The sequence below is a fragment of the Schistocerca nitens genome, chromosome 8 (assembly GCF_023898315.1).
Source record: "Schistocerca nitens isolate TAMUIC-IGC-003100 chromosome 8, iqSchNite1.1, whole genome shotgun sequence".
Classification (NCBI taxonomy): Eukaryota; Metazoa; Arthropoda; class Insecta; order Orthoptera; family Acrididae; genus Schistocerca; species Schistocerca nitens.
In genome coordinates, this window is record NC_064621.1 from 150,856,289 (window position 1) to 150,882,678 (window position 26,390).

At 43.8% G+C, this 26,390-nt stretch overlaps 2 protein-coding genes across 2 annotated transcripts in view; one reads left to right on the forward strand and one right to left on the reverse strand.

The window, feature by feature from the left end:
* LOC126198417 (synapsin) overlaps positions 1 to 26,390 on the reverse strand; it is an 846,670-nt gene that overhangs the window by 508,544 nt on the left and 311,736 nt on the right. The gene's annotated exons all lie outside the window — the stretch shown is intronic.
* Positions 1 to 26,390, forward strand: part of LOC126198418 (metalloproteinase inhibitor 3) — a 346,751-nt gene that overhangs the window by 302,419 nt on the left and 17,942 nt on the right. The window contains exons 3-5 of the mRNA XM_049934721.1: positions 7,516 to 7,636; positions 18,565 to 18,644; positions 22,568 to 22,798. Of these exons, the coding sequence (XP_049790678.1) occupies positions 7,516 to 7,636; positions 18,565 to 18,644; positions 22,568 to 22,798 (432 nt within the window). The remainder of the gene's footprint in view (positions 1 to 7,515; positions 7,637 to 18,564; positions 18,645 to 22,567; positions 22,799 to 26,390) is intronic.

The window sequence follows — 26,390 nt, forward strand, 5'->3', positions numbered from 1 at the left end:
GTAGTGACTGGCGTGATGTGACGAGCCAGTTGCTGGGCCACCACTGACCAGACGCTTTCAGTTGGTGAGAGATCTGGAGAATGTGCTGGCCAGGGCAGCAGTCGAACATTTTCTGTACCCAGAAAGGCCCGCAGGTATCGAATGAAGGGTAGAGCCACGGGTCATAACACACGTGAAATGTAACGTCCACTGTTCAACGTGGCGTCAATGCGAACAAGAGGTGACCGAGACGTGTAACCAATGGCACCCCATACCATCACGCCGGGTGATACGACAGTATGGCGATGACGAATACACGCTTCCAATGTGCGTTCACCGCGATGTCGCCAAACACGGATGCGACCATCATGATGCTGTAAACAGAACCTGGATTCATCCGAAAAAATGACGTTTTGCCATTCGTGCACCCAGGTTCGTCGTTGACTACACCATCGCAGGCGCTCCTGTCTGTGATGCAGCGTCAAGGGTAACCGCAGCCATGGTCTCCGAGCTGATAGTCCATGCTGCTGCAAACGTCGTCGAACTGTTCGTGCAGAGGGTTGTTGTCTTGCAAACGTCCCCATCAGTTGACTCAGGTATCGAGACGTGGCTGCACGATCCGTTACAGCCATGCGGATAAGATGCCTGTCATCTCGACTGCTAGTGATACGAGGCCGTTGGGATCCAGCACGGCGTTCCGTATTACACTCCTGAACCCACCGATTCCATATTCTGCTAACAGTCATTGGATGTCGACCAACGTGAGCAGCAATGTCGCGATACGATAAACCGCAATCGCGATAGGCTACCATCCGACCTTTATGAAAGTCGGAAACGTGATAGTACGCATTTCTCCTCCTTACATGAGGCATCACAACAACGTTTCACCAGGCAACGCCGGTCAACTGCTGTTAGTGTATGAGAAATCGGTTGGAAACATTCCTCATGTCAGCACGTTGTAGGTGTCGTCTCCGGCGCCAACCTTGTGTGAATGCTCTGAAAATCTAATCATTTCCGTATCACAGCATCTTCTTCCTGTCGGTTAAATTTCACGTCTGTAGCACGTCATCCTCGTGGTGTAGAAATTTTAATGGCCAGTAGTGTATATCCTGCGACGGGGGCAGCCGAAGACAGCATTCGACGGCTCACATACAGATGTCCGGCGTCCAGATGAAATATCGTGCGTGGTAGGGAACGACGGCCGGCCGCAATCCCGGAAGTTCACGTGCCGAGGGCTCGCTCATCTATTGTGTCAGACTCAAATGGAAACAAAATTTATACAACTATTTATATTTAAACGAGACAGGGGTTCCTCTGAAACATCTACCTGTCCTTTTCGCAAGCCACATCATAGTGTATGGCGGAACATACACTGTGCATCCCTGTAACTATCCTGCTTTCCTGTTCCCGTGCGCAAGGGGGAGACTACTGTTTAGCCTCCGTGCGAGCTCTCTGTAATTTTAGCTTTACGGCCTTTTCGCAAGGTTTGCGTGGTAGGAAGAAGTATGTTGGGTGGCTCATGTAGGAACGAACGCACTCGGTATTTTGAAAACGAAACACACCTTGTTGCAACAACGGCTCTCTTGTAGTGTGAAGCACAGTAATAGTGTGAACACCTCCTTGACGCTCTCGCATTTACTAAACGAGCGTGTGACGAAACACGCTGCTCTTCTCCGGATCTCCTCTATCAGTCCTACATGGGCGGGTCCCAGAATATTCAGGTATAGATCGAAGGAGGGTTTTGTAGGATAGATCCTTGGTTGGTGGACTAAACTTACTGAGTATTCTTTCAACGAGTTTCTTTCTGACATCTGATTTTCCTATGATTAATTTTACATGATCGTTCTACTTTAAATCGCTCCATACTCATATTCAGAGATATTTAATGCATGTGACTGCTTCCAGTGAGTATTCATGAATAGCGTGGTTGTAAAATAACTGGTCTTCCCGCCAATTTATGTGCAGTATACGACATTCGTTAACGTTCAGGGTCAACTGCCAATCCCTGCATGAAGCATCGGATACTCTGCATCTGCTCAATTTTCTAGACCTGCGACATATATAAGGGGCTGTGGGTGAAGAATCTCTGTAGTCTACGACGCGGGAATACCTATACTTGAGTTATCTACCATTTTAGAATGAGAGCATTAGAGAGTTGAAACAAACTTTGCAAATAAGTTTAAACCTTTACGAAACGTTTTCTTGCTGAGGACTCCCACAAAATGATGAAATGAAGAGTTTGTCGCTTTTTCACTGTTCATGCAGTAAAAATGCCACAAGAAGCATGACGTTTTAATTCATTACCACTTTACGTGACACATTTTAAAGACAGTATCCACATATGCCACTTAATGTACCTACAAAACTATATCATTATATAGCGCATAGTTCAGAAAATACGAGGTCATAAACATTTAGCTACGTGAAAATGTAACTGCAGTGTGAAATTCGCTAGACATACATGTGAAGTATGAAATATGTTAAATATTTGGGAAATGTATTTGACATAGGCGGATGCGAGTAAGACGACGGACCCGCCAGGTTAGCCGAGCGCGCTATCGCGCTGCTCTCTGGACTCGGGTAGACGCGCCGGCCCCGGATCGAATCCGCCCGGCGGATTAACGACGAGGACCGGTGTGCCGGCCAGACTGGATGTTGTTTTTAGGCGGTTTTCCACATCCACCTAGGTGAATACCGGGCTGGTCCCCACATCCCACCTCACTCACACGCCTCGCAGACATCTGAACACTTTCCATGGATTACACTAGTCGCAGACAGTTGGGGTACACTAATTCCTTCCCAGGGGGTACGGGGTGATGGCAGCAACGGCATCCGGCCACCCCTTCAACTAACATTGCCACATCCGATTAACCATGCCGACCCTGCATATCCACAGGAAAAACGGCACAAGCAAAATCAGAAAGGATGCGAGTATAGCGACGGGTAAAATGCTCATCCTAAACCACTGAAACGATTTCAATCAAGTTTGGACGATATTATTTACAATCTGAAAGAAGTGCTGTATATGTAAGAACCAACAGCCAACCTCCTATAGGGATCAGTGCGATAACATGGAGGGAGAAAGGATGACGAGGAGATGGGCACACAGTGAGGGGGGAGTAGGCAAGATAGGAAGAAGAGGAGATGGGCAGAGAGAGGGGAGAGGAGGGTATGAACTGATAGAGGGGAGGAGAAAATGCACAGGGAAAGGAAATGCGAGATTGACAGTGAAAGAGGAGAGGAGGAAATGGACACAGAAAGAAGAGGGGGAGGGGAGATGGAGAGGGGGAGTGAGAGATGGACAGAGAGAGGGAGGAGCAGATTGATAAAGAGGAGGGAGGAATAACTCCTCAAACCAGTCAAAAGTTGCTGTAATATTATTTATATACGCACGTATTTTGTTCGCCAGGTGACAGTGTGTAAACATATGGAACGGGTTCCGGAAGACAAGAAACACGACATCGACCTGGGCATCAGTGGCTCGTGAACGAACGAACAGAGCGAGCTGAGATGGACAGGATCGTTGTGAGCGAAATCAGTGTTGATCCCTGCAGAAGAGTTTCAGATCTCCAGTGAAGGGCTCGAGAATCATATCTTACAAATCTGGGACTACTGCCAATTGGCAGATGTCCAGCTGTTAGAAATCACTTTCGGATTGAGGTAGGGGATCCCAAATTTCTAGAGAAAACAGTTTCCATTATTTTTTCACGTATATGTGTTTGTGTTCAGTATGTATGCGTGGCTGCAGCTTGCCGTGGCAGCTTGTGCAGCAGATGTTCCGGTCCGGGAGTGCTCCTCTGCGCCGGCTGTCCGCACAGTTAATAAGGCGGCTCCCAGATCCTGGAACGGGGCCGTTTGTACGCGCTGTGTTTGCACAGGCGGCGCGTTCCCATCGCGTAACAGCATAACACTGCGCAGGGCAGCCCTGGCGGTCGGGCCGCTGCCCTTTGAAGCTGCTGCCGTTATGTTCCTCTGCCTCAGGAAAGTCTGCACCTACTCCCACAGGCGTACACAACGGTACCATCGCCACGTCGTCAATTGAAACAGCCAAGGCTGCATTTATAACCCGACAAAGCGAATCGTTGACCCGGGAGCTGGGTGGGTCACGTGACTAGGTAGTCACATTACAATTCGGAGCAACAAGTAACCCCACGTCCGTAACTTAAAGAATCGCGCTCCGTTTTAGGAAAACCTAGTTTTGCAGGTACATTTACTGGTATATGTGGGAATCGTATCGAAAAATATGTAGGGAACATAGTGGTAAAGTAGTAATAAATAAAAACGTCATGTTTGATGCTAAAGTTGTAATGCGTGAATAGCGAAAGTCTAGGAACCAAAATTTTTTCCTCTTGCATTATTGTGTCTGGAGTATCAGCGAGAAATAACTAAGGGAAAAAATCGTGACACCGAAATATAACTAATGCAGAGTAATGAAATTTGGAGAATAAACTTTCCTAGGTGAGATACTTAAGTGATTAAGAACGCAGATCATAGGTTAATGTTAAGTAGTACGCATTGCAAATATGAAATGCTGGCAAATGTTGATGGTGTTGGGACGGCAACCAGCCACAAATTTACTTTCAGTTCCTTTATTCCAAGAGTACCGTTGGCGGTTTCGAATCTTTATGATACATCTTCAGACGATTTACAAGCTTTTCTTACAACATGTGATGCGTTTTTTTTACGGATTAATTGTTGTAAAATATGTGTGGCGTGCTTTATGTATTATTTGTATTTTAGGACAATTTATCTGTAAAAAAACCGCATCACGTGTTGTAAGAAAAGCATGTAAACCGTCTGAAGATGAATCATAACGATCCGAACCCAATAACGGTACCCTTTGAATAAAGGAACTGAAAGTAAATTTGTGGCTGGTTGCTGTGCCAACACCATCAACATTTGTCTTCAAATAACAGCCACGGTCTCCAACCATGTCATCATATGACAAAACTGCATGAAATGCTGGTACATTAATAACCTGTGTAACCGCCAGGATGTTGAATGCGAGCATGAAAACGTGCATATATTTTGTCGTATAGGTCCTGGATGTCAGTTTGTGGGTATAGAATTCCATGAGTGTTGCACTTGGTCGGTCAATACAGGGATAGTTAATGCTGGTTCTGGATGACGCTGGAGCTGTCGTCAGATGACGTGCCATATGAGCTCGATTGAAGACAGATCTGGTGACCGAGCAGGTCGCGCGGAGTGGCCGCGCGGAATGGCCGTGCGGCTTAGGGCGTCATGTCACGGAGTACGGACTCCTCCCGCCGGAGGTTCGAGTCCTCCCTCGGGCTTGTGTGTGTGTGTGTGTGTGTGTGTGTGTTGTTTTTAGTATAAGTAGCGTGTATGTCTAGGGACCGATGACCTAAGCAGTTTGATCCCTGAGGAATTGACACACATTTGAACATTTGATCGAGCAGGCCAACGAAACATGTCCACCCTCTGTAGAGCATCTTGGATTATAACAGCGGCATGTGGGCAACTGCTATCCTGTTGGAAAATACCGACAGGAATGCTGTTCTTGAATGGCAGCACAACAGGTCGAATCACCAGACTGACGTAACGATTTGCAGTCAGGGTGCGTGCAATAACCAGGAGAGTGCTCCTGCTGTCATACGAAATCGAATCTCAGACTATAGCGCCAGATCTAGATCCAGTGTGTCTAGCACGCAGACAGGTCCTCAATTGCCCTCCTCCTAACCAACACCCATACAACACTGGCACCGAAGCAGAATCAGCTTTCATCAGAAAACACAACAGATCTCCACCCTACACTCCAATGGGCTCTCTCTTGACACCACTGAAGTCGCAAATGACTGTGGTCTGTGGCCGGCGCCTGGCTAGGATCTGTACTTGAAGTAACAGATTTGTGCCAGTTCCTTGTGCCACTTTGGTACTAACTGCTGCTCAGATTACTGCTGCAGCTGCACTACGAAGCGCCTGAATCATACGGCGAACATGCCAGTCTTCCCTCTCGGTAATTCCACGTGGCCGTCCGGAGCCCGATCTTCCTTGCATCCGTACATTCCCGTGACAGCCGTTGCCAGCAGTCACATACAGTGGCTACATTCCTGGCAAGTCCTTCTGCGGTATCGCAGAAGGAACGTCCAGCTTCTCGTATCCCAGTTACACGACCTCCATCAAACTCAGAGAGGTGTTGATAATAGCGTCTTTGCCGTCTTAAAGACATTCTTGACTAACATCAACTCTCCATGCCCAATCTCAAAGGTAACTAACGCTTACGACCGTTACAGCGTGTATTTAAAGCAAACCTGAAATGGATCGTCATGGTGGCGCGCGCGCGCTAATAGCGCGGCTCTTGTGCGACAGGCACGAAATTCAGTTGTTGAAACACGCTTGCCAACTTTCGAATGAAAGTCGCACCATTCCTTCTTGGTGTTGTGACTTTTCTCCCCTCGCATAGATGTGCGTTCTACATCTACAATGATACTCCGCAAGAAAACGTGAGGTATATGGCTTTGTTACCTCCCAGTGTAGACATGAGAAGTCGTCGCAGAAAGTGTCTTCATGAACAGCATCAAAGGCTCGCAGTCAACGTCATTAAATTTATTGATAATGCAGAGGATAAAAGAAGTGACAGTGCTGACAGGGAAAAACGTGATGGAAGGTTGGAGCAAAAAGCTGAAACTGAATAATGCGAGGGCGTATAATGTTACAAAAACAGAGACACGGTCCTGATCGGATTGGGACTAAAGTGTCTACCCCGAAGAAAAAAAGCAAAATGTTCACAATAAATACCCCGTTTTTGATCTGGTTAAATGTATTACTAAGCTTCATTTTAGCAGTATTATGAACAATAAAAAAAAGAAAATTTACAGATTTGTTGGATGACGGTCAGTTTTGCTTTATTTGTAAAGGTCGGTCTTGATCAGAAATTTTTTTTTTACAATCTGCTAGTACCAGTTTCGTCTACTGCCATCTTCAGATCTGTTAAAAATAAAAAGCAGTGGTGTAAACAAATAAGTTCCACTAGCCGAAGCAAAAGCTATAACAGGCCTATTGATACATAAGGAAAATAAAATATTTATATGATTAACAGCATTGCATACCAGTCATACGTATCATAAAATATTCTGATGTAGGCATCAGCCTCAAAATCTATACATATGGGTACATATTAAGTGCTGGCGATGGCCAGGATGCGTCTCGTAGTTATACAAATAACTGAGGCCGGCAGAGGGCACTATAGCTATGGAACATGACCAACTAGTGTCGTAAATTTATTTAGTCCTATTCCCTAGCTATTGTGCCCTTTGCTGGCCTCCTAGAGTCAAACGTCAGTACCTTAACCGTTGCGCCACCTCTCTGCTTTCACACTGTGGTTTTGGTCGCAGGTGATTCTACTGTTTATGGATGGGTGACTTCTCGTGTAAAATGTTGTAATACTTCGTAAAGCCTTCATAAAATTGGTGTCTTGCAGACAAGTCATTAATTAAGCAAACAGACCGTACTTTTGAAAATTGTCGGTATTTTTCAAACGATTCGTGACTGACTTGAACGGTTTTCGTTTTTCAGATGTGTGTGGTGGCGCGCTTGGCGCTACTGCTAGCCGCGTGGTTGGCAGCCCTACAACTTGCGGCGGGATGTTCCTGTATGCTGGCTCACCCCCAGGACCAGTTCTGCAGGGCAAATTACGGTATGTCAATATATGCATATATATACCGATCTTCTAACTCCAACAGCCGCTTATGAGTAGGCCGTAGGGGGTTGCAGTACTGATGTAGCTGGCGCTCTAGATGCTTCGGTCGTTGTATCGGAAGACTGTCGTAAGCCTTCTATTTACGCCGTTGTAATGGAGTGGATTTCTTTCTAAATTAGATATTCTGTCTGAGGAATTTACTGCATCAGTTCACCAACAACATTTATTACTGTGTGAGTCTTATACATATTCGCTAGCGCCTTGCCGTGTGTGTGTGTGTGTGTGTGTGTGTGTGTGTGTGTGTGTGTGTATGTGTTGTCAGAGGATAAAATAATGAATAAAGGAAATTGGTCGATCGGTCGGTGAGAATGCTGCAGAGGATAGTGCACGTGATAAACCATCAGCTTGCGTGAAAGCGAAGTTTTCTGTCAGTTTTACGCTTGTCTGGTTGAGCGTCAACCTCCGATGTGATATATCGGTTTCAACCCCAGACGCACTTCGACTGACATTTCTGTACTACTTACATACGTGATCATAGCTCTTGCTGATGATAGTATACTAGGCCACATTCAGGAAGTAGTCGTGTGCAACACATATGTAAAGATACGTTATTCTAAATTCCTTTTCACTATGAAACTTTCGACAGGGAAATGGGTACCTATCAGTTTGGTATTCCCTGAATAGTATCAGCTTTTCCGCCAACTGCTGTCTTTCTTACTTACCTGACAAGGGAACCTCCCCATCGCACCCCCCTCAGATTTAGTTATAAGTTGGCACAGTGGATAGGCCTTGAAAAACTGAACACAGATCAATCGAAAAAACAGGAAGAAGTTGTGTAGAAGTATGAAAAAAAAGCAAAATATACAAACTGAGTAGTCCACGTGCAACATAAGCAATACAAGGACAATATTAAATCAGGAGTGCCGTGGTCGTGTGGTTAGCGTGAACAGCTGCGGAACGATATGTCCTTGGTTCAAGTCTTCCCTCGAGTGAAAATTTTACTTTCTTTACTTTGTTTATTTTCGCAAAGTTATGATCTGTCCGTTCGTTCATTGACGTCTCTGTTCACTGTAATAAGTTTTGTGTCTGTGTTTTACGACCGCACCGCAAAACCGTGCGACTAGTGGACGAAAGGACGTGCCTGTCCAATGAGAACCGAAAACATTTGATCGCAAGGTCATAGGTCAACCGATTCCTCCACAGGAAAACACGTCTGATATATCCTATACGACACCGGTGACGGCATGTGCGTCACATGACAGGAATATGTTGTCGACCCACCTAACTTGTACACTTGGCGAATGGGTAAAAAGATTCTTCTACCTTGCCAGATTTAGGTTTTCTTGTCGATGTGATAATCACTCCCAAAAAAGTGATCGCATCGGACGGACACACAGACAGATAATAATTGTCTGAAAATAAAAAATTAAAACTATTCGCTCGATGGAAGACTTGAACCAAGGACCTCTCGTTCAGCAGCTGCTCACGCTAACCACGGGACCACGGCGCTCCTAAGTTGCCCTTAATGTTGCCTATCTTCTCATGGACTACTCACTTTGTATATTTTGCTTATTTTTTTCATAGTTCCATACATAGTTCCATACAACTTCTTCCTGTTTTCTCGGTTGATCTATGTTCAGTTTTTCAAAGCCTATCCACTGTGCCAACTTATAACTAAATCTGAGGGGGGTGCGATGGGGAGGTTCCCTTGTGAGAAACATAACTTGAAGGAAGCGTGTATAGTAACGGGGAATTCGTCGCACATGGAATGCTGTGTGCGTCAACTCTTAAATATTACGGACTCGCATCGTCTCATTGCTCGTAGGGTGCATCTGAACAGCTTCAGTATATATGGCGACGACTAGCCCGTTCTCCACAACATATATTGACATGAACGTTGAAATTCTCTACAGCGTCGCCTGTTTCTGCTCTCTCCGATGACGACTCGGTCATACGCTGGTCACTACCACAGTGCGTTTTGGAGAACGCCTCCGCTTAAAAATACATGCGAGCCGCCATGTTTCTTCAAAGCACTGCACTTCAACGTCAGCCACCGCGTACTTTCTACAAGCACCGCTTCACCGGAAGTTTCCATGGCGGCCATCGGTGTTAACAGCTTCGTAGTAAAACAATTATTGTCACTCAAGTATTGGTGTATCAAACTACGAACAGTCTTACATAACCAACGGTTAGGGGACCTACGGGTTAACGTGAAATTCTGACTAAGGTGCGAATCAAATTTTTCGTCCGTCCAAACCTATGGTAAAAAAAAAAAAAAAACTTTTAACCAATAAAGACAGCCGTGCGATTGTAGGCGCTACAGTCTGGAACCGGGCGACCGCTACGGTCGCAGGTTCGAATCCTGCCTCGGGCATGGATGTGTGTCATGTCCTTAGGTTAGTTAGGCTTAATTAGTTCTAAGTTCTAGGCGACTGATGACCTCAGAAGTTAAGTCGCATAGTGCTCAGAGCCAATAAAGACAGCCTGATCTTTAAACTTTGCAGCTTTTAGTGCAACTCTGTCACATTAGCAGCTTAAGGGGCTCCGGAAAGGCTCAAAATCATGAAAAGTTCAATTTTTACTTTTTTGCGTTTTCTGAATCTGCAGACTATTACCTTTTAATAGATATATAATTTATTCAATTCCGTAGACTACAAATATTTTTAATTTTTTTTTTGAAATGTGTTCTGCATGGGCGTGACCCACTGTGGCGCTGTTAAACTGCTGTCAAATGGTGTTATTATTAACGTCCGTGTTCATCAGGTACATTTTAGTGATGTGAGATAAAGTATGTGTTGTGGCTAACCTGTGATGGTTCAATACATATCGCTGGTGTGATTGTCGATTGTTTCATGTTTATTTACTCTGTCGTTATCTCGAAAATATTCGTAATTAATTCTATTTCTTGAGTCTCTGTTTTGTTGAAGTATAATAATGAGTAAAAGTAAAGTTATTAGAAATCCTCTGAAGGCTTTTAAGAAAAGGAGAAATGTTGGAAAGCCAAAGGCATTTAGAAATATGGGAATGAAGATAGGTTCTAACATGGTACGAGCGATGCTTGCTTTAGACAACGAACGCCTTCGGGCTGCAGACAGGGCTGTAAAGAGTCTAGAAATAGAAGCAAGAGTAAACAGGAGGAGGAACAAGAGGAAGCTGGAGGAGGAGTTTGCAGAGGATGAAGATAATCCATCCTATGGACCTGGAATGCACTAAAAAGTTAATCCAATCTTTGTCGCTCGATTCCCAAAACTTTTATTTTCTCATACTAATTACATGTTTTCTAAGGATCTTCCAAACATATTTGTTTCAAACTTTCAGTAAATGTTACACAGTACCTTCTGCATAATTTAACACAGCCTTTTTCCAAAAAACTGTATATTTTTGAATATATAAATAAAAAATTGCAAAAAAAGTTGTGAATTTTCATTACAATTGAAAAAAATCATCTTTAATAACTGAACTAAAATTTTGTAAAATCCCTGTGTTAAGTTGTAGCCCATATTCCAATAAATAATCTGTAAACAGTTCAACTTCCTACCTCAAATACTTTGTGAGGAAAGATGTAATTTATAAGCGTTATTTTAACATTGCAAGTATAGGGCGTTCCGGAGCCCCTTAATTTTGTTGTGACTCGAAGCGAAAATAGCGATTGATGGGCAATTTTAAGAAAGGTTTGGAAAACCAACAGGCATCAAAGTACCAAGTAGAATTGTGAGAATATTGTATAATGAAGCATAATATAGGGACAGATAATTTCTGGCGTGGTAAGATTTCGTAGGCATCTACAGGAACTAAATGAGAGACGCGTGAACCACAATGGAAGTAAGGGAACAAAAAATTAATCATGATTGCTGGACTCCTATGGGAGATAAAAAAGCAAATGTATAGGAGTGAAGCTTGACACTGGAAGGAGTGATAGGGAATTAAGCTCTGCTGATATTGGACGACTTGTCGATGAATGCCACACTCGTAATTCTCTGGTGGAGAAGCCTTTTCGGGGAGACGGGTGTGGCATTCAGCGGGCTGTTGCGAAATGTCAGCGCCGTTAGTCGGCTGCCATACCGTAGTCTCTTCCTCGCTTCTGAATGCAGGGAAAGGCTGCAGACGCAGTAACCACTACGTGATGGAACTTATGCATGCCGTTTATGGTCGGGGAAACAGTTCAAAATATGAGATGTGAGCAGAGGCTGTCTATGATGATGTTTGGTTTGTGGGGCTCTCAACTGCGCGGCCATCAGCGCCCGTACAAAGTCACAGTTTTTCCACAGTCCAATCTAGCCACTGTCACGAATGATGATGATGATGAAATCATGAGGACAACACAAACATCCAGTCCCCGGGGAGAGAAAATCCCGAACTCGGCCGGAATCGAGCCCGGGACCCCGTGATCCAGAGGCAGCAACGCTAACCACTAGGCCACGGGCTGCGGAGAGGTTGTGGATGAAAGTGGAAGATGAAAACGCTCCAGTGCGAACGGTCTAGTAAACCTAAGAGTTGTAAAAAGTTAGATTATTACTGTCGTTTAAGTTTCTCATTAAGAAGTCGTAGGTTCTTACAACGATAGCAGTGTGTATCCCATCAGACCATAATGGACGACAAAGTGGTTATCAGTTCAAAGTGGCTCTGAGCACTATGGGACTCAACTGCTGTGGTCATCAGTCCCCTAGAACTTAGAACTACTTAAACCTAACTAACCTAAGGACATCACACACATCCATTCCCGAGACAGGATTCGAACCTGCGACCGCAGCAGTCGCACGGTTCCGGACTGCGCGCCTAGAACCGCGAGACCACCGCGGCCGGCGGTTATCAGTACATATCGTTTTAATAATAGCTTCATCTGCTTGAAAAACAATACAGGATCGCCTCAGCACTGTCGGTAAACGGATCTGACGGGTAACCATAGACGAAGATTGTTGAGAAATGTGATTAGATGCAGATTTTGTTCTATAAAATCATTCTATACAGACGTTATTCGTAATACAACGTTTGTCCAAACTGTAGGAGGTAGAGCAACGTTTCTTGAAGAAGATGGCGCATTGAAACAAACACATCTTTCATTAAAAGTTTATTCAGTGCAGGAAGAATGTTCGTTTTGTTGTGAAATCATCATCGACAGTCTGAATGTTCGTACAGGGTGTTTCAAAAATGACCGGTATATTTGAAACAGCAATAAAAACTAAACGAGCAGCGATAGAAATACACCGTTTGTTGCAATATGCTTGGGACAACAGTACATTTTCAGGCGGACAAACTTTCGAAATTACAGTTGTTACAATTTTCAACAACAGATGGCGCTGCAAGTGATGTGAAAGATATAGAAGACAACGCAGTCTGTGGGTGCGCCATTCTGTACGTCGTCGTTCTGCTGTAAGCGTGTGCTGTTCACAACGTGCAAGTGTGCTGTAGACAACATGGTTTATTCCTTAGAACAGAGGATTTTTCTGGTGTTGGAATTCCACCGCCTAGAACACAGTGTTGTTGCAACAAGACGAAGTTTTCAACGGAGGTTTAATGTAACCAAAGGACCGAAAAGCGATACAATAAAGGATCTGTTTGAAAAATTTCAACGGACTGGGAACGTGACGGATGAACGTGCTGGAAAGGTAGGGCGACCGCGTACGGCAACCACAGAGGGCAACGCGCAGCTAGTGCAGCAGGTGATCCAACAGCGGCCTCGGGTTTCCGTTCGCCGTGTTGCAGCTGCGGTCCAAATGACGCCAACGTCCACGTATCGTCTCATGCGCCAGAGTTTACACCTCTATCCATACAAAATTCAAACGCGGTAACCCCTCAGCGCCGCTACCATTGCTGCACGAGAGACATTCGCTAACGATATAGTGCACAGGATTGATGACGGCGATATGCATGTGGGCAGCATTTGGTTTACTGACGAAGCTTATTTTTACCTGGACGGCTTCGTCAATAAACAGAACTGGCGCATATGGGGAACCGAAAAGCCCCATGTTGCAGTCCCATCGTCCCTGCATCCTCAAAAAGTACTGGTCTGGGCCGCCATTTCTTCCAAAGGAATCATTGGCCCATTTTTCAGATCCGAAACGATTACTGCATCACGCTATCTGGACATTCTTCGTGAATTTGTGGCGGTACAAACTGCCTTAGACGACACTGCGAACACCTCGTGGTTTATGCAAGATGGTGCCCGGCCACATCGCACGGCCGACGTCTTTAATTTCCTGAATGAATATTTCGATGATCGTGTGATTGGTTTGGGCTATCCGAAACATACAGGAGGCGGCGTGGAATGACCTCCCTATTCGCCAGACATGAACCCCTGTGACTTCTTTCTGTGGGGACACTTGAAAGACCAGGTGTACCGCCAGAATCCAGAAACAATTGAACAGCTGAAGCAGTACATCTCATCTGCATGTGAAGCCATTCCGCCAGACACGTTGTCAAAGGTTTCGGGTAATTTCATTCAGAGACTACGCCATATTATTGCTACGCATGGTGGATATGTGGAAAATATCGTACTATAGAGTTTCCCAGACCGCAGCGCCATCTGTTGTTGAAAATTGTAACTACTGTAATTTCGAAAGTTTGTCTGCCTGAAAATGTACTGTTGTCCCAAGCATATGGCAACAAACGGTGTATTTCTATCGCTGCTCGTTTAGTTTTTATTGCCGTTTCAAATATACCGGTCATTTTTGAAACACCCTGTAGGTTAGATATAGCGTTTTTTTAATCAGAAACCTTTTTGTTCCAAAGAACGCAGTGCAAACACGTGATGCAATCGATGATTCTTGAACTACGACTATTGCTTTTTATACTAGTGAAGCATGCCAGTCTTCAGTCCTCTAGGTGCGGTATTAATTATTCGTACATGCAGGCGTCCGGACGTAAGTAAGGCAAAGTAAAACTCTTAGTGACATGGAACGAGAACATGTAGACGAAGTGCGGTTACTTGGAGCAATGGCGTTGACGATGGGCACTGAGTTAGGTGAACGGGTTACGATATTGTACATGCTGATGAAGGCGAACAGGAGTCACGGCAAGACATCGTCCGCTAGGAGGAATAGTGCACGTAAACAGATTGCCAGTGGATGACGTCGCTCGATGAATGTGAAAACCACCGCAAGTAGTAGTACTACTTTTATAGGGTCGATCATGAACTTGTTTCCACGCCGCTCCGTCAAGGCGGCAAGCGATCGATGAGGTCGGTGGTGGATTGTAGCGAGAAATACCAGGTGAGTGGCTAATACATGAATGCCGGTTAAATGTTGCAGCACAGCGAATATGTGACATTCACATTCTAGGTCGTCAGCAGCCCCTTGTTGCAACTGAAATACCGTCATCTGCAGACCTTACACTATATCTTGTCATACGGTATTGTGACGCAACTAATATCTATCATGTGGGCACAGGCTGTATTTACAAAGTGATCTACAACTATTATTCGTTTCGGGAGCGTTCTGTCATTAAGCTCCTTTTTTAAGTGGAAAAAACGGCTGCTGAAATTTGTTTGTCACAGTTTGCATATGGAGGAGATGCGTGCATGGGCTCCAGCAGTTATAGGAGGTGGGGTATACACTTCAAAGATGCGAACACTGGCAATCGAGGTGAGTTTCGTAGCGATCGTCCTGTGTCTGTCTCAATGGAACAGAGCAAGAAAAGAGTGGAATCCTTTAGACAGACAGACGTGTGTTTGAAGTCGCAGTGAAACCTGCAATAGGACATAGTGCACTGCAGGAAATTGGATTTAGCGAACAGTATATAGTCTTTGGGTACCATTTTTGTTGACCGAAGATAAGGAAGTTTCGATAAGTCCCATCATGCAGAGTGTGTTGTGCTACGCGATGAAGATTTGTTCCATTTTTATGAGTCTGGAAGAAACTTTCGGTGTATGAAATGGCACCATTTGCACTTGCGCAGAAAGAGAAAGCAAGGACAATGGGGTATGTTACGAAAGATAGTGGATGATTTTTGTGGAATGCAGAACGCTGCATCCGTGTGGTTTTTCTTCAAATTGGACAGACCATAACATGCTGCCTTCTGCGTCCAGCCACTTTTGAAGCTGCGACGAGTACAGCGGGGTAAGATTATCCAGTAGCGTCATAACGCTACGCTTCTGTTGGCGTCGCTGATCCTACAGTGTCCGCTGCTTTTACGGTCGCAGGTTAGAATCCTGCCTCGGGCATGGATGTGTGTGATGTCCTTAGGTAAGTTAGGTTTAGGTAGTTCTAAGTCTAGGAGACATATGACCTCAGATAAGTCCCATAGTGCTTAGAGCCTTTTGAACCTACAGTGTCAACGCCCTCTGATTACCACCTCCCTCGTTTTGTGCAAGAACTGCGAGGCTAAAACTGTGGGACGCTGGAGGGCATCCAGAAAGCGATGTGACAATCTGAAGGGACTCATTTTCAAGCATACAGAACGGCGGCGAAAATGTGTGCAAAGAAATGGAGACTATACTGAAAATTGTCAGCATACACCGTAAATTAAAATGATATAAATGAGTTGTCTACATAATGAAAATTAATATTTGTAACAATGAATATAACAGTAATCAAGAAAGAATTTCCATGACAGTCAGAGATTAGAAAAGTCCACAAATGAAAACATCTCATGCCTTTGCAAAATGGGAAAGAGTCCTTGAAAACCGCCTGTATAAAAAAAATTATCTCATTAATAAAGGTTCATTTGGGATTCGGAGCAGGAAAAGAAAATACGGATGATGTTCATGGAATGTTCTCATTAATAATTCTCATTAATAATTCTCATTAATAAAGGTTCATTTGGGATTCGGAGCAGGAAAAGAAAATACGGATGATGTTCATGGAATAAGACTAGTGATGGAGAAATCTCGAGAATACAAGCAAAATATTTGGTTGGTCTGTAGATATGAAAAAAGAATTTGATCGAGTACGATGGCAATGATATTGTAAGTTCTAAGTACATATACTCTACAGACGACTTATCATTGACATGTACAACAATATTAAAACTTGCATCAAAAGTTTCGCAACTTAGAAGTGAATGTTATTGTCAGTCAGGAATGTGCCGTAATTCCATTATAGTTTGATTTTGTAATGAATTACCTAACCACAAAGATACAGAGTTACAGTGTTCTGCATGCTCATATGTAGCCATTATATCTAATAACATCCAGAAAATTCGAGAGAATCTTGAGCAATGAGGAAAGGCATGTGAAACAAATGGCTTACGAAGACCGAATTCATGATGTGCAACTTCAGCTCCACTGCCACATAAACCACAGATATTAAGCTAGACAACGCTACAAATCCAAGCTTAAAAGTTTTGAATTCCTGGGATTAGTAACACCAGGAGAAGGATAAATTCAAGCAGACAAAGTGATAGAATAACATCTATTTGAAGAAAGTGGCATCTGCCTTCAGGATTTCTGTACTATGTAAATATACCCATAAAAACCAAAGGAAAAAATTTATAAAGCAGCTGTGAGACAAGCTGTATTGTCTGTCAGCAAAGACTGGGCGTCAAAAACGACTCGCGAATGGAAGGACCATTCAGCAAAAATGACCATGTTGCGATGGGCTGCAGAAGAAACATTGAAAGACAAGGTGTGCAACGAATTTATGAGAGATAGCTATAAAGTCGTCCCAATATGACCCTAGTTGTGAAAAAGCGCACACAAAAAGGGAAAGGAAGACGTCAGATCAGCTAGTACGAATATTCAAAGTGCTGTGGAGATGCAAAGTCTTGCGAAGCGGATAGCTACCAGTGGGTTAGACAGCGCCATATGATTAGGATGGTCGATTTCAAGACACGGGACAAGGCGATGACAAAGAAGAAGTATTCGTAATATTGAGTTACTTGTGACTTTCAGTGTGACCCTCGTATAGAGAGCTCTTGCGCAAGACGTTTAGTATCCGCAGTGTTATGCTGTTTTGGAAAAGTTGGATTACTTGTGAAAGCGACGATTATTGGTGATTTACATGTTTTAGATAAGCAAGAGTGTACTGTAGAACGAAAGGAAGGAAGATTAGAGACTGACGTGTGGTCTATATCGATGTCATTAGAGACAGAACACTATCTCGACCGTGTCTTTTGAAAGGAGCCATCTCCCGGGTTCGATTCCCGGCGGGGTCAGGCATTTTCTCTGCCTCGTGATGACATGGTGTTGTGTGACGTCCTTAGGTTAGTTAGGTTTAAGTAGTTCTAAGTTCTAGGGGACTGATGACCATAGATGTTAAATGTCATAGTGCTCAGAGCCAAAGGAGCCATCCAGGCATTTGCATGGAGTGATTTAGGGAAGTCATGGAAAACTGAAACCGGTATGATCGGACGCGGATTTGAACAATCATGTTTCCGAAAACGAGTCCAGTGTGCTAATGACTGCACTACTTCCCTTGGTGTGTGTGTGTGTGGGGGGGGGGGGGGGGGGCGTCTCAGCTTTAATAAATGGTTCAAATGGCTCTGAGCACTATGGGACTCAACTGCTGTGGTTATCAGTCCCCTAGAACTTAGAACTACTTAAACCTAACTAACCTAAGGACATCACACACATCCATGCCCGAGGCAGGATTCGAACCTGCGACCGTAGCAGTCGCACGGTTCCGCACTGCGCGCCTAGAACCACGAGACCACCACGGCCGGCAGCTTTAATACTCACCCGAACCTTTCACTTATTGTATCTAATAGTTACTGAGCATCTGTAAATAGTCTAGAGTCAGAGGGAAAGCAAGAAATGTACTACATAATTATCTTTGATGGGAATGTATTTTCCATGGCATTAATTTCGTTTTACGCAAATCGCGAACTATAAGTATTTGCAGTCATTTTCCGAATAATGGCAGCTGTAAGCCAAGTTGGTTATGCTATATTTACAGTATTAATTGGGATATGTAGACGTTGCCGTTTCTATTGTAACCATCGGCTTGCATCAGTATTACGGTCTGGCTGACAGGACGCATTGTGTGTTGCAGTGATTCTGACGAGAGTGAAGAAGGAAATCGTGACGGACAGAGACCGCGTCTACCGGACGGTGGTCAAGAGGATATTCAAGGTAAGGATATGGCTGCCACCTGCAGACTACATAAGCATTTCCTGGCTCCAGCAGTTTGTAGTATTCGCATTTCAATTATTTCTGTGTTAGCTTTTCTCAAAGTGTATCTTTGCTTTGTGATTAGAACTGGTAAGGGTGTTAAAGCATTAGGAACTGTTCTATGTGAGCGAAGTTGGGTTCAATAAATTAACAGTGTTTCTTTTTGATTCAATGATTTCAAGAATTGACTCGCTCTTTGCTATAAAAGTTTGTAGAGTACTGAAACTTAAGATAAAATAATTCAATTTATTTATTGTGCTATCTCGTAACGTACCAGGAACTGTCATAGTAGTACATCTGACATACAGTAGAAACAAAAAAGCATACACGAACCCACTCTTTCTTCCCTCTCTCTCTCTCTGGTTCTTTCAGTCTTTAATATTTTGTCTCCTTGTTTCTCGTTTTACTGTTCAGTACATAATTCCGCTAATGACTTTAGCAGTTCACTGTCTCATTACATCATATTGTTTGCTAAATCGTTCTATACTTTGCAGCTTCCAAGTTGATATTGTCATTTAAAATTATTTAGTGTACAGTTATTTTGGTTTTAGTTGACCGTGACACTTCACTGATATTAGATGAAATTACGAAGCTATTTATTCATGTTACTCTGACAAAACTCTCACATAATGGTAAATTTAACAATGCTGGCTTCCTTGTTCGTGATTATCCCTTTTGTGGACTGTACCTTTTCAAAATGAAACTTTATGTTTGCAATGTGTGCACTGTACCGAGGTAAGTAGGGAAATAATAACTTTCGTAATTAATGTAAAGCACGCGCTGCTCTTTATATATAGGCTATAAAAGAACGGAGTGTCTGCCTCCCGTAGTTTAAGGCCAGGCTCGGAGGTCCAGTCTGACTGAAATTCTCGCCAGAGAGCTTCGCTGCTGTGTAGACTCTGCTACAGAGTGAAAGTTTCATTCCCAGTGTTGTGATCACGCCTTTCTCCCCCACATCCTTTCTAATAGTTGTTTCAAGAAGAATGAAGTGGTAGCAGCAGTGTGACGTTTAGAGTTATCAGTCTTGCGGGAAATAAGTGCACTGTACAAAATATTACTCACACATTTAAAGAGCAGACTGATCGCTTTGGGCGCTGACGCTGGTGTAGAGCTAAACTTGGCCGTATGTGAGCCCTCACCACTGACACAACTCATGGCAGTGCAGTGGAGTTCATTTGCCAGTCGGGGGCATGGAATCAGTGCACTAAGATGGATCGACGTACAGGCGTGATAGAACGACAGGAAAGAGCCACCTTGTTTTTACGTGCCCATGACCACATGGCGAATTTGTTGGTGTATCAGTGCGGACTGTCCATCGGGTAAACAAGGAATTATTTACCTCTCGGAGCCATGAAATATGGCAAAAGAACAGTGGTCGGAAAAAGATCCCGACTACCGTGGTGCTGAGGCGAGTGTTACGCCTGGCCAGTGACAACCACAGCGCTACCCTGCTCGGTAAGAGTCGATCGAAAAAGTGTCCTCTGCGACACGCTGAAATGCAAAATTCGTACCTTCTGTTATGGTCGCCGCGACGCAGTTACTGCAGTAACTTCAGCTTGAAGGTTTCATATGTTAGGCGTCGTTTCAGAACACGCCACACAGTTATTTGAGAAATCTGAAGTTCCTGGCCTCCCCGTCTTGTGGACTTTGGAGGGCTCCGTGTGATCTCAGATACGCTCGACATTGCCATGGCCGACCAGTGCGCTTCCCTTTGCATACGAATTCAACTTCGAAGAATTCTGTATGGCAGTGATAAAACTGCTTGTGCGGGGATTGCTGAATCAGTGGCGGAATGCACGTTGCTCTTGAACAATGGACTGACTTCGCGTAATTTCCAACACAAAAAAATGATTTCTCATGTCGTGTGGACACCACGTTGCCACAAACAGCAGCGCAGCTATATCAGAACTTTGACTATTCCTCTATCCAGTGGCATGCGCAGTGTGTTTCTATCTTAAACAGTTTTTAACAAACAATGTAAATGTGTTCTTTTTTTCTGAGTCACCCTGTGCTGCATCATGGTGTCATAGAAACTCTCTGGGACTATTTGAGGGGTTGGGGGGGGGGGGGGGGGTAGGGTGAAACGTAGCAGTTAACATCGTCGCAGATGGTGGCTGTACTGGATGTAATTATCAGTAAGTGGCTTCAGCCGCAAATGGCGTATCTGACGAAACTTGTGGACTGCCATTCTCGCCCAGTTAAGGGCATTATCGAGACTAGAGATGATGTTACATAATACACTACTGGCCATTAAAATTGCTACACCAAGAAGAAATGCAGATGATAAACGGGTATTCATTGGACAAATATATTGTACTAGAAATGACATGCGATTACATATTCGCGCAATTTGGGTGCATAGATCCTGAGAAATCAATACCCAGAACAATCACCTTTGGCCGTAATAACGGCCTTGATACGCCTGGGCATTGAGTCAGAGCTTGGACGGCGTGTACAGGTACAGCTGCCCATGCAGCTTCAACACGATATCATAATTCATCAAGAGTAGTGACTGGCGTATTGTGACGAACCATTTGCTCGGCCATCATTGACCAGACGCTTTCAATAGTAGAGAGATATGGAGAACGTGCTGGCCAGGGTAGCAGTCGAACATTTTCTGTATCCAGAAAGGCCCGTACAGGACCTGCAACATGCGGTTGTGCATTATCCTGCTGAAATGTAGGGTTTCGCAGGTATCGAATGAAGGGTAGAGCCACGGGTCTTAACACATGTGAAATGTAACGTCCACTGTTCAAAGTGCCGTCAATGCGAACAATAGGTGACCGAGACGTGTAACCAATGGCCCCCCTTACCATCACGCCGGGTGATACGCCAGTATGGCGATGACGAATACACGCTTCCAATGTGCGTTCACCGCGATGTCGCCAAACACGGATGCAACCATCATGAAGGTGTAAACAGAACCAGGATTCATCCCGAAAAATGACGTTTTGCCATTCGTGCACCCAGGTTCGTCGTTGAGTGCATCATCGCAGGCGCTTCTGTCTGAGATGCAGCGTCAGCGGTAACCTCAGCCATGGTCTCCGAGGTGATAATTCATGCTGCTGCAAACGTCGTCGAACTGTTCGTGGAGTTGGTTGTTGTCTTGCAAACGTCCCCATCTGTTAACTCAGCGATCGAGACGTGGCTGCACGATCCGTAACAGCCATGCGGATAAGATGCCTGTCATCTCGACTGCTAGTGATACGAGGCCGTTGGGATCCAGCACGGCGTTCCGTATTACCCTCCTGAACTCATCGATTCCATATTCGACTAACAGTCATTGGATGTCGACCAACGCGAGCAGCAATGTCGCGATACGATGAACCGCAATCGCGATAGGCTACAATCCGACCTTTATGAAAGTCGGAAACGTGATGGTACCCATTTCTCCTCCTTACATGAGGCATCACAACAACGTGTCGCCACGGAACGCCGGTAAACTGCTATTTGCGTATGAGAAATCGGTTGGAAACTTTCCTCATGTCAGCACGTTGTAGGTGTCGCCACCGGTGCCAATCTTGTGTGAATGCTCTGAAAAGCTAATCATTTGCATATCACAGCATCTTGTTCCTGTCGGTTAAATTTCACGTCTGTAGCACGTCGTCTTCGTGGTGTAGCAGTTTTAATGGACAGTGGTGTATTTGCGTTATATCTGCTGGCGGTGTCTAATTTTGCATCCGGCGTGTTTAAACTGCATGCACGGGCAACTGTTTGCTTATCTCTACCTTAACAGTGTGTGTAAGTGTAAGACTATAGCGTAGTTTTTGAGAGATCTGGGTAACTGTGCAACACAGTGACAGGGCAGGAACCGTCCGATCGGACTGTGACCTTCCCTGCCGTGCAAGTGACTGTGACACAACTTCTGTACGTGTGCTCGGCAGGCTTCGGAGAAGGACGCGGTGTCGCTGTCTGCGGGCAAGATCTGGACGTCGTTGCACGACAGCATGTGTGGCGTGCGGCTGCAGACAAACCGCACGTACGTGCTGGCCGGCCAGCTGTCTGGCGGCAAGGCCCACATCAACCTGTGCGACCTCTACCTGCCCTGGGACAGCGTCACCCCCAAGCAGCGCAAGGGCTTCCGCCTCATGTACCGGCAGAGCTGCCACTGCAAGGTGAGCACCCTCATGTACCTACTACCCTATCCACCCTCTCTGCCCCCCCCCCCTCTCTCTCTCTCTCTCTCTCCCTCTCTCTCTCTCTGTGTGTGTGTGTGTGTGTCACAGTGAACTCCCAATAAGTTTCATTTCCTGGACACTATCTTTGACAAGTGCATGTTTCGTTCCTTTCGAATTGCTCAGTATCTTTTGATCCGTTGTGATCTTTCCCGTCTTTCGGCATGCAACTACCCTTTTCACTCTGCGTCGTTCGTCTGTTTTTTTGGTTTAAATTTTCTTTTCTTGTTTTTCAGTACCTTGAGATTTTCTGTATTATTTTCCAGATCATCCAGGACTGTTTCTGGATCTTTCGTATCGTCTCTAATTTCCTTGGTCCATCCTACTTGTTGCTCACATTCCAGAGTTTCTCTAAAATTATTCTCGTTAATCTGGTTTCTTGTGTCCTCATGATATGGTCAAACAAATATATCCCTTTTTTATGTGTAGCATATCCAATAGATTCCATTTCCCCACACACCACTTCATTTCGCACTATCCTCCACTGTCTCTCTTCCTAATAACTGTTATATATATTTATATAATATATCTGCTAGATATTTGTCGATTCTGCTTCTCTGAATGACTTTAAAAGACTTTCACTTGTGTTTGTTATCTCCAGCTGAGCGGCTGTTTTGTAATTTTTTAAGTTATGTTTCGATTCGTAGGCATTTCTTATTGTTTGTAGATCATTTTAGTTGTTAACAATATAATCATTTTATTAATACTTTCTTGCCGAGCAGTTTTTTCGTTCAAGTTGTCTAATGTAATTTGTCTTAGGTATTTAAAGTAATTCACTATTTTTATTTCTCTGATTTTTACTGTTACTCGTTTTATCAAAAGTGCATCTGTTATCGTCATCTTGGTCTTTTCGAAAGATACCTGGAATCAGATTTTCGTATTATATTTTGTAGGCTTGTTATTTGATTTCTGGCTTCTTGTGTATTATTAACTAGTAACTCGAAGATATCTGTAAATCCTAAGAAATTTAAATTTATTTAGTCTTTCTTGGTTCTAATTTGTATTTTCTTAGGACTTTCCTGGTACCATTATCTCATCAGGTACTGTAGAGTGCACAGTTAGTGGTGAAAGTTAGTGATGATAGATCATCATCCTATCTTCAGTTGTTTAAATCTTAAACGGCTCTGATAATTTCCCTCTGAATTTTGTTTTGGATTTAACGTTTGTGTGGGGCACTTTTATCATTTTTTATCAATTAGGAGTGAAATTAGAAGTTCCTTAATATTTCCTAGACTGAAGATCAGTGGATACAATGCTAGGCTTTTTTGAAGTCTAGAAAGGTTATTACTTCTTCTTTGTGTCATCTGTTGTAGACATCCATTATCAAATTTTAAAGTGATTATCTGATCCATGTACTTCTCCGGGGTCTAATTCCTCAGTGGTTGTCTCCTATTTTCTGTTGAGGCTAGTCCTTACAGAGTTATACAGAATTCTTGACAAGACTTTATATGTGCAATCCAAAAATAGAAATCCCTTTGTACCTATCCGGATTTGTTTTTCTCCCTTTTTTGCGTAATGATGTGTTATAGTTGTGGTTCTGTGTTCTGGCAGCTCTTCTTTGTTCCCAATTTTCACCATGTACTGTTGTTCTGATATCTTCACTGGTTCTGCTACACGTTTCCAGATTTCCGTAAATGACACTCTTTATAAACTGTTATCCAGAAATGGGCGGTTGTGTTCCCGACGCCAAAACGTTACAAAAAGTTAACATGAATCTGGGTCCGAAAATCCTTCGTTAGCGAGTTACGAAAGGAATTCTGTGTTCTGGCCCCTGATTGCGCCACACACCGTTCACATCTGCGTCTACATCTACGTGATTACTCTGCTATTCACAATAAAGTGCCTGGCAGAGGGTTCAATGAACCACCTTCAAGCTGTCTCTCTACCATTCCACTCTCGAACGGCACGTGGGAAAAAGAGCACTTAAATTTTTCTGTGCGAGCCCTGATTTCTCTTATTTTATCGTGATGATCATTTCTCCCTATGTAGGAGGGTGCCAACAGAATGTTTTCGCAATAGGAGGAGAAAACTGGTGATTGAAATTTCATGAGAAGATTCCGTCGCAACGAAAAACGCCTTTGTTTTAATGATTGCCACTCCAATTCACGCATCATATCTGTGACGCTATCTCCCCTATTTCGCGATAATACAAAATGAGCTGCCCTTCTTTGTACTTTTTCTATGTCATCCGTCAGTCCCACCTGATGCGGATCCCACACCGCACAGCAATACTCCAGAATAGGGCGGAGAAGCGTGATGTAAGCAGTCTCTTTAGTAGACCTGTTGCACCTTTACTTACATTCTTCTTTACAGATGACTTTGTATTTGTTTTTAGTTTGACTGTTTCTTTTGATCGGAAATAACTTGTGCCATGGAATCATTCAAGTTCATCTTGTCGGTCAATATTTCTTACAACGTTTTACTGGAAAGATGTAGGGCCTACCTACGCTTTTTTAGAAATGAGGTTTTACCAGAGTCCGGCAAAGCATGGATCGCAAGCTCACGACAATGCATACAAGCAGGAGGGGGCTTTTCGATCAACTGTATGGACTTTTTATAATTTTTTGGTGTCATAAACACATCCATATATATATATATATATATATATATATATATATATATATATATATATATATATATAGGACTGTAGATTTGAGTATTTGACAAAGCTGTTCATCGTTTTCCTTTCAAGCCATAAAGGAATAAGAAAAAGGCGTTTTGTTTACAAACGGAGAGTCCCCGTTTCTGCGTTTCGATCGAGCGCAAGAACAAGTCCGTAGTAAACCGATTGTCCATTGCCATCGAGCTGATCAGTTTTGATGAAACTTTTCAGAGCGTAAGGGCACGGTTCAGGGTCGGAAAGCAGTTGCGTATTGCTAGTGATAAGCAAGCAGCCTCAATTTTTTGTAAGGTCACATGCTATCAAGAAGCATCATGGTTACCAATGAATCAGATCTATGGGTTGCCTCTCAAATATGACCTGTTTACTGGTATCCCAGTATTATCAAGATAGAAAAGGATTACAGCAGGCAGTATCGAAGACACTACCGCAGTTGTTAGCATGCGGAATGTGAGGTAGGTGAAATTGAAACTGATTCAAAAGTGATGTATGTAGTCGAAAATCCCGAGTGGCCATCAGTGATGCCTGTATCATAGATGGCGCACATCGGTTCTGAACTCGTCAGCGGAGTCTTCTGCGATTGCATTATCTACATTCTTAGTGCGACCGCCTACAAGTGATGTCTCTGATTTCGCCTGAATACCATAACGCAGCATTAGAGTCCACAATTTTTACTAATCATCGCGTAAGCTCCTCGGTATAGTTACCGCTTTGGTTCATACGTGATTGACGCTTGCTATTGCAACCGGTTAGTTAAAAAAGTGAAACTATCAACAGGTTGAAAAAGCCAGTGTATTAATAGTTCAACGTTATACGAAACGCTCAACGTTCTTTGCAGTGAAAACCTATTTTGTTATTTCTGTTTTCATTCCTTAGTATTTAGAAGCGATTTATGATATATGGCTCATACGT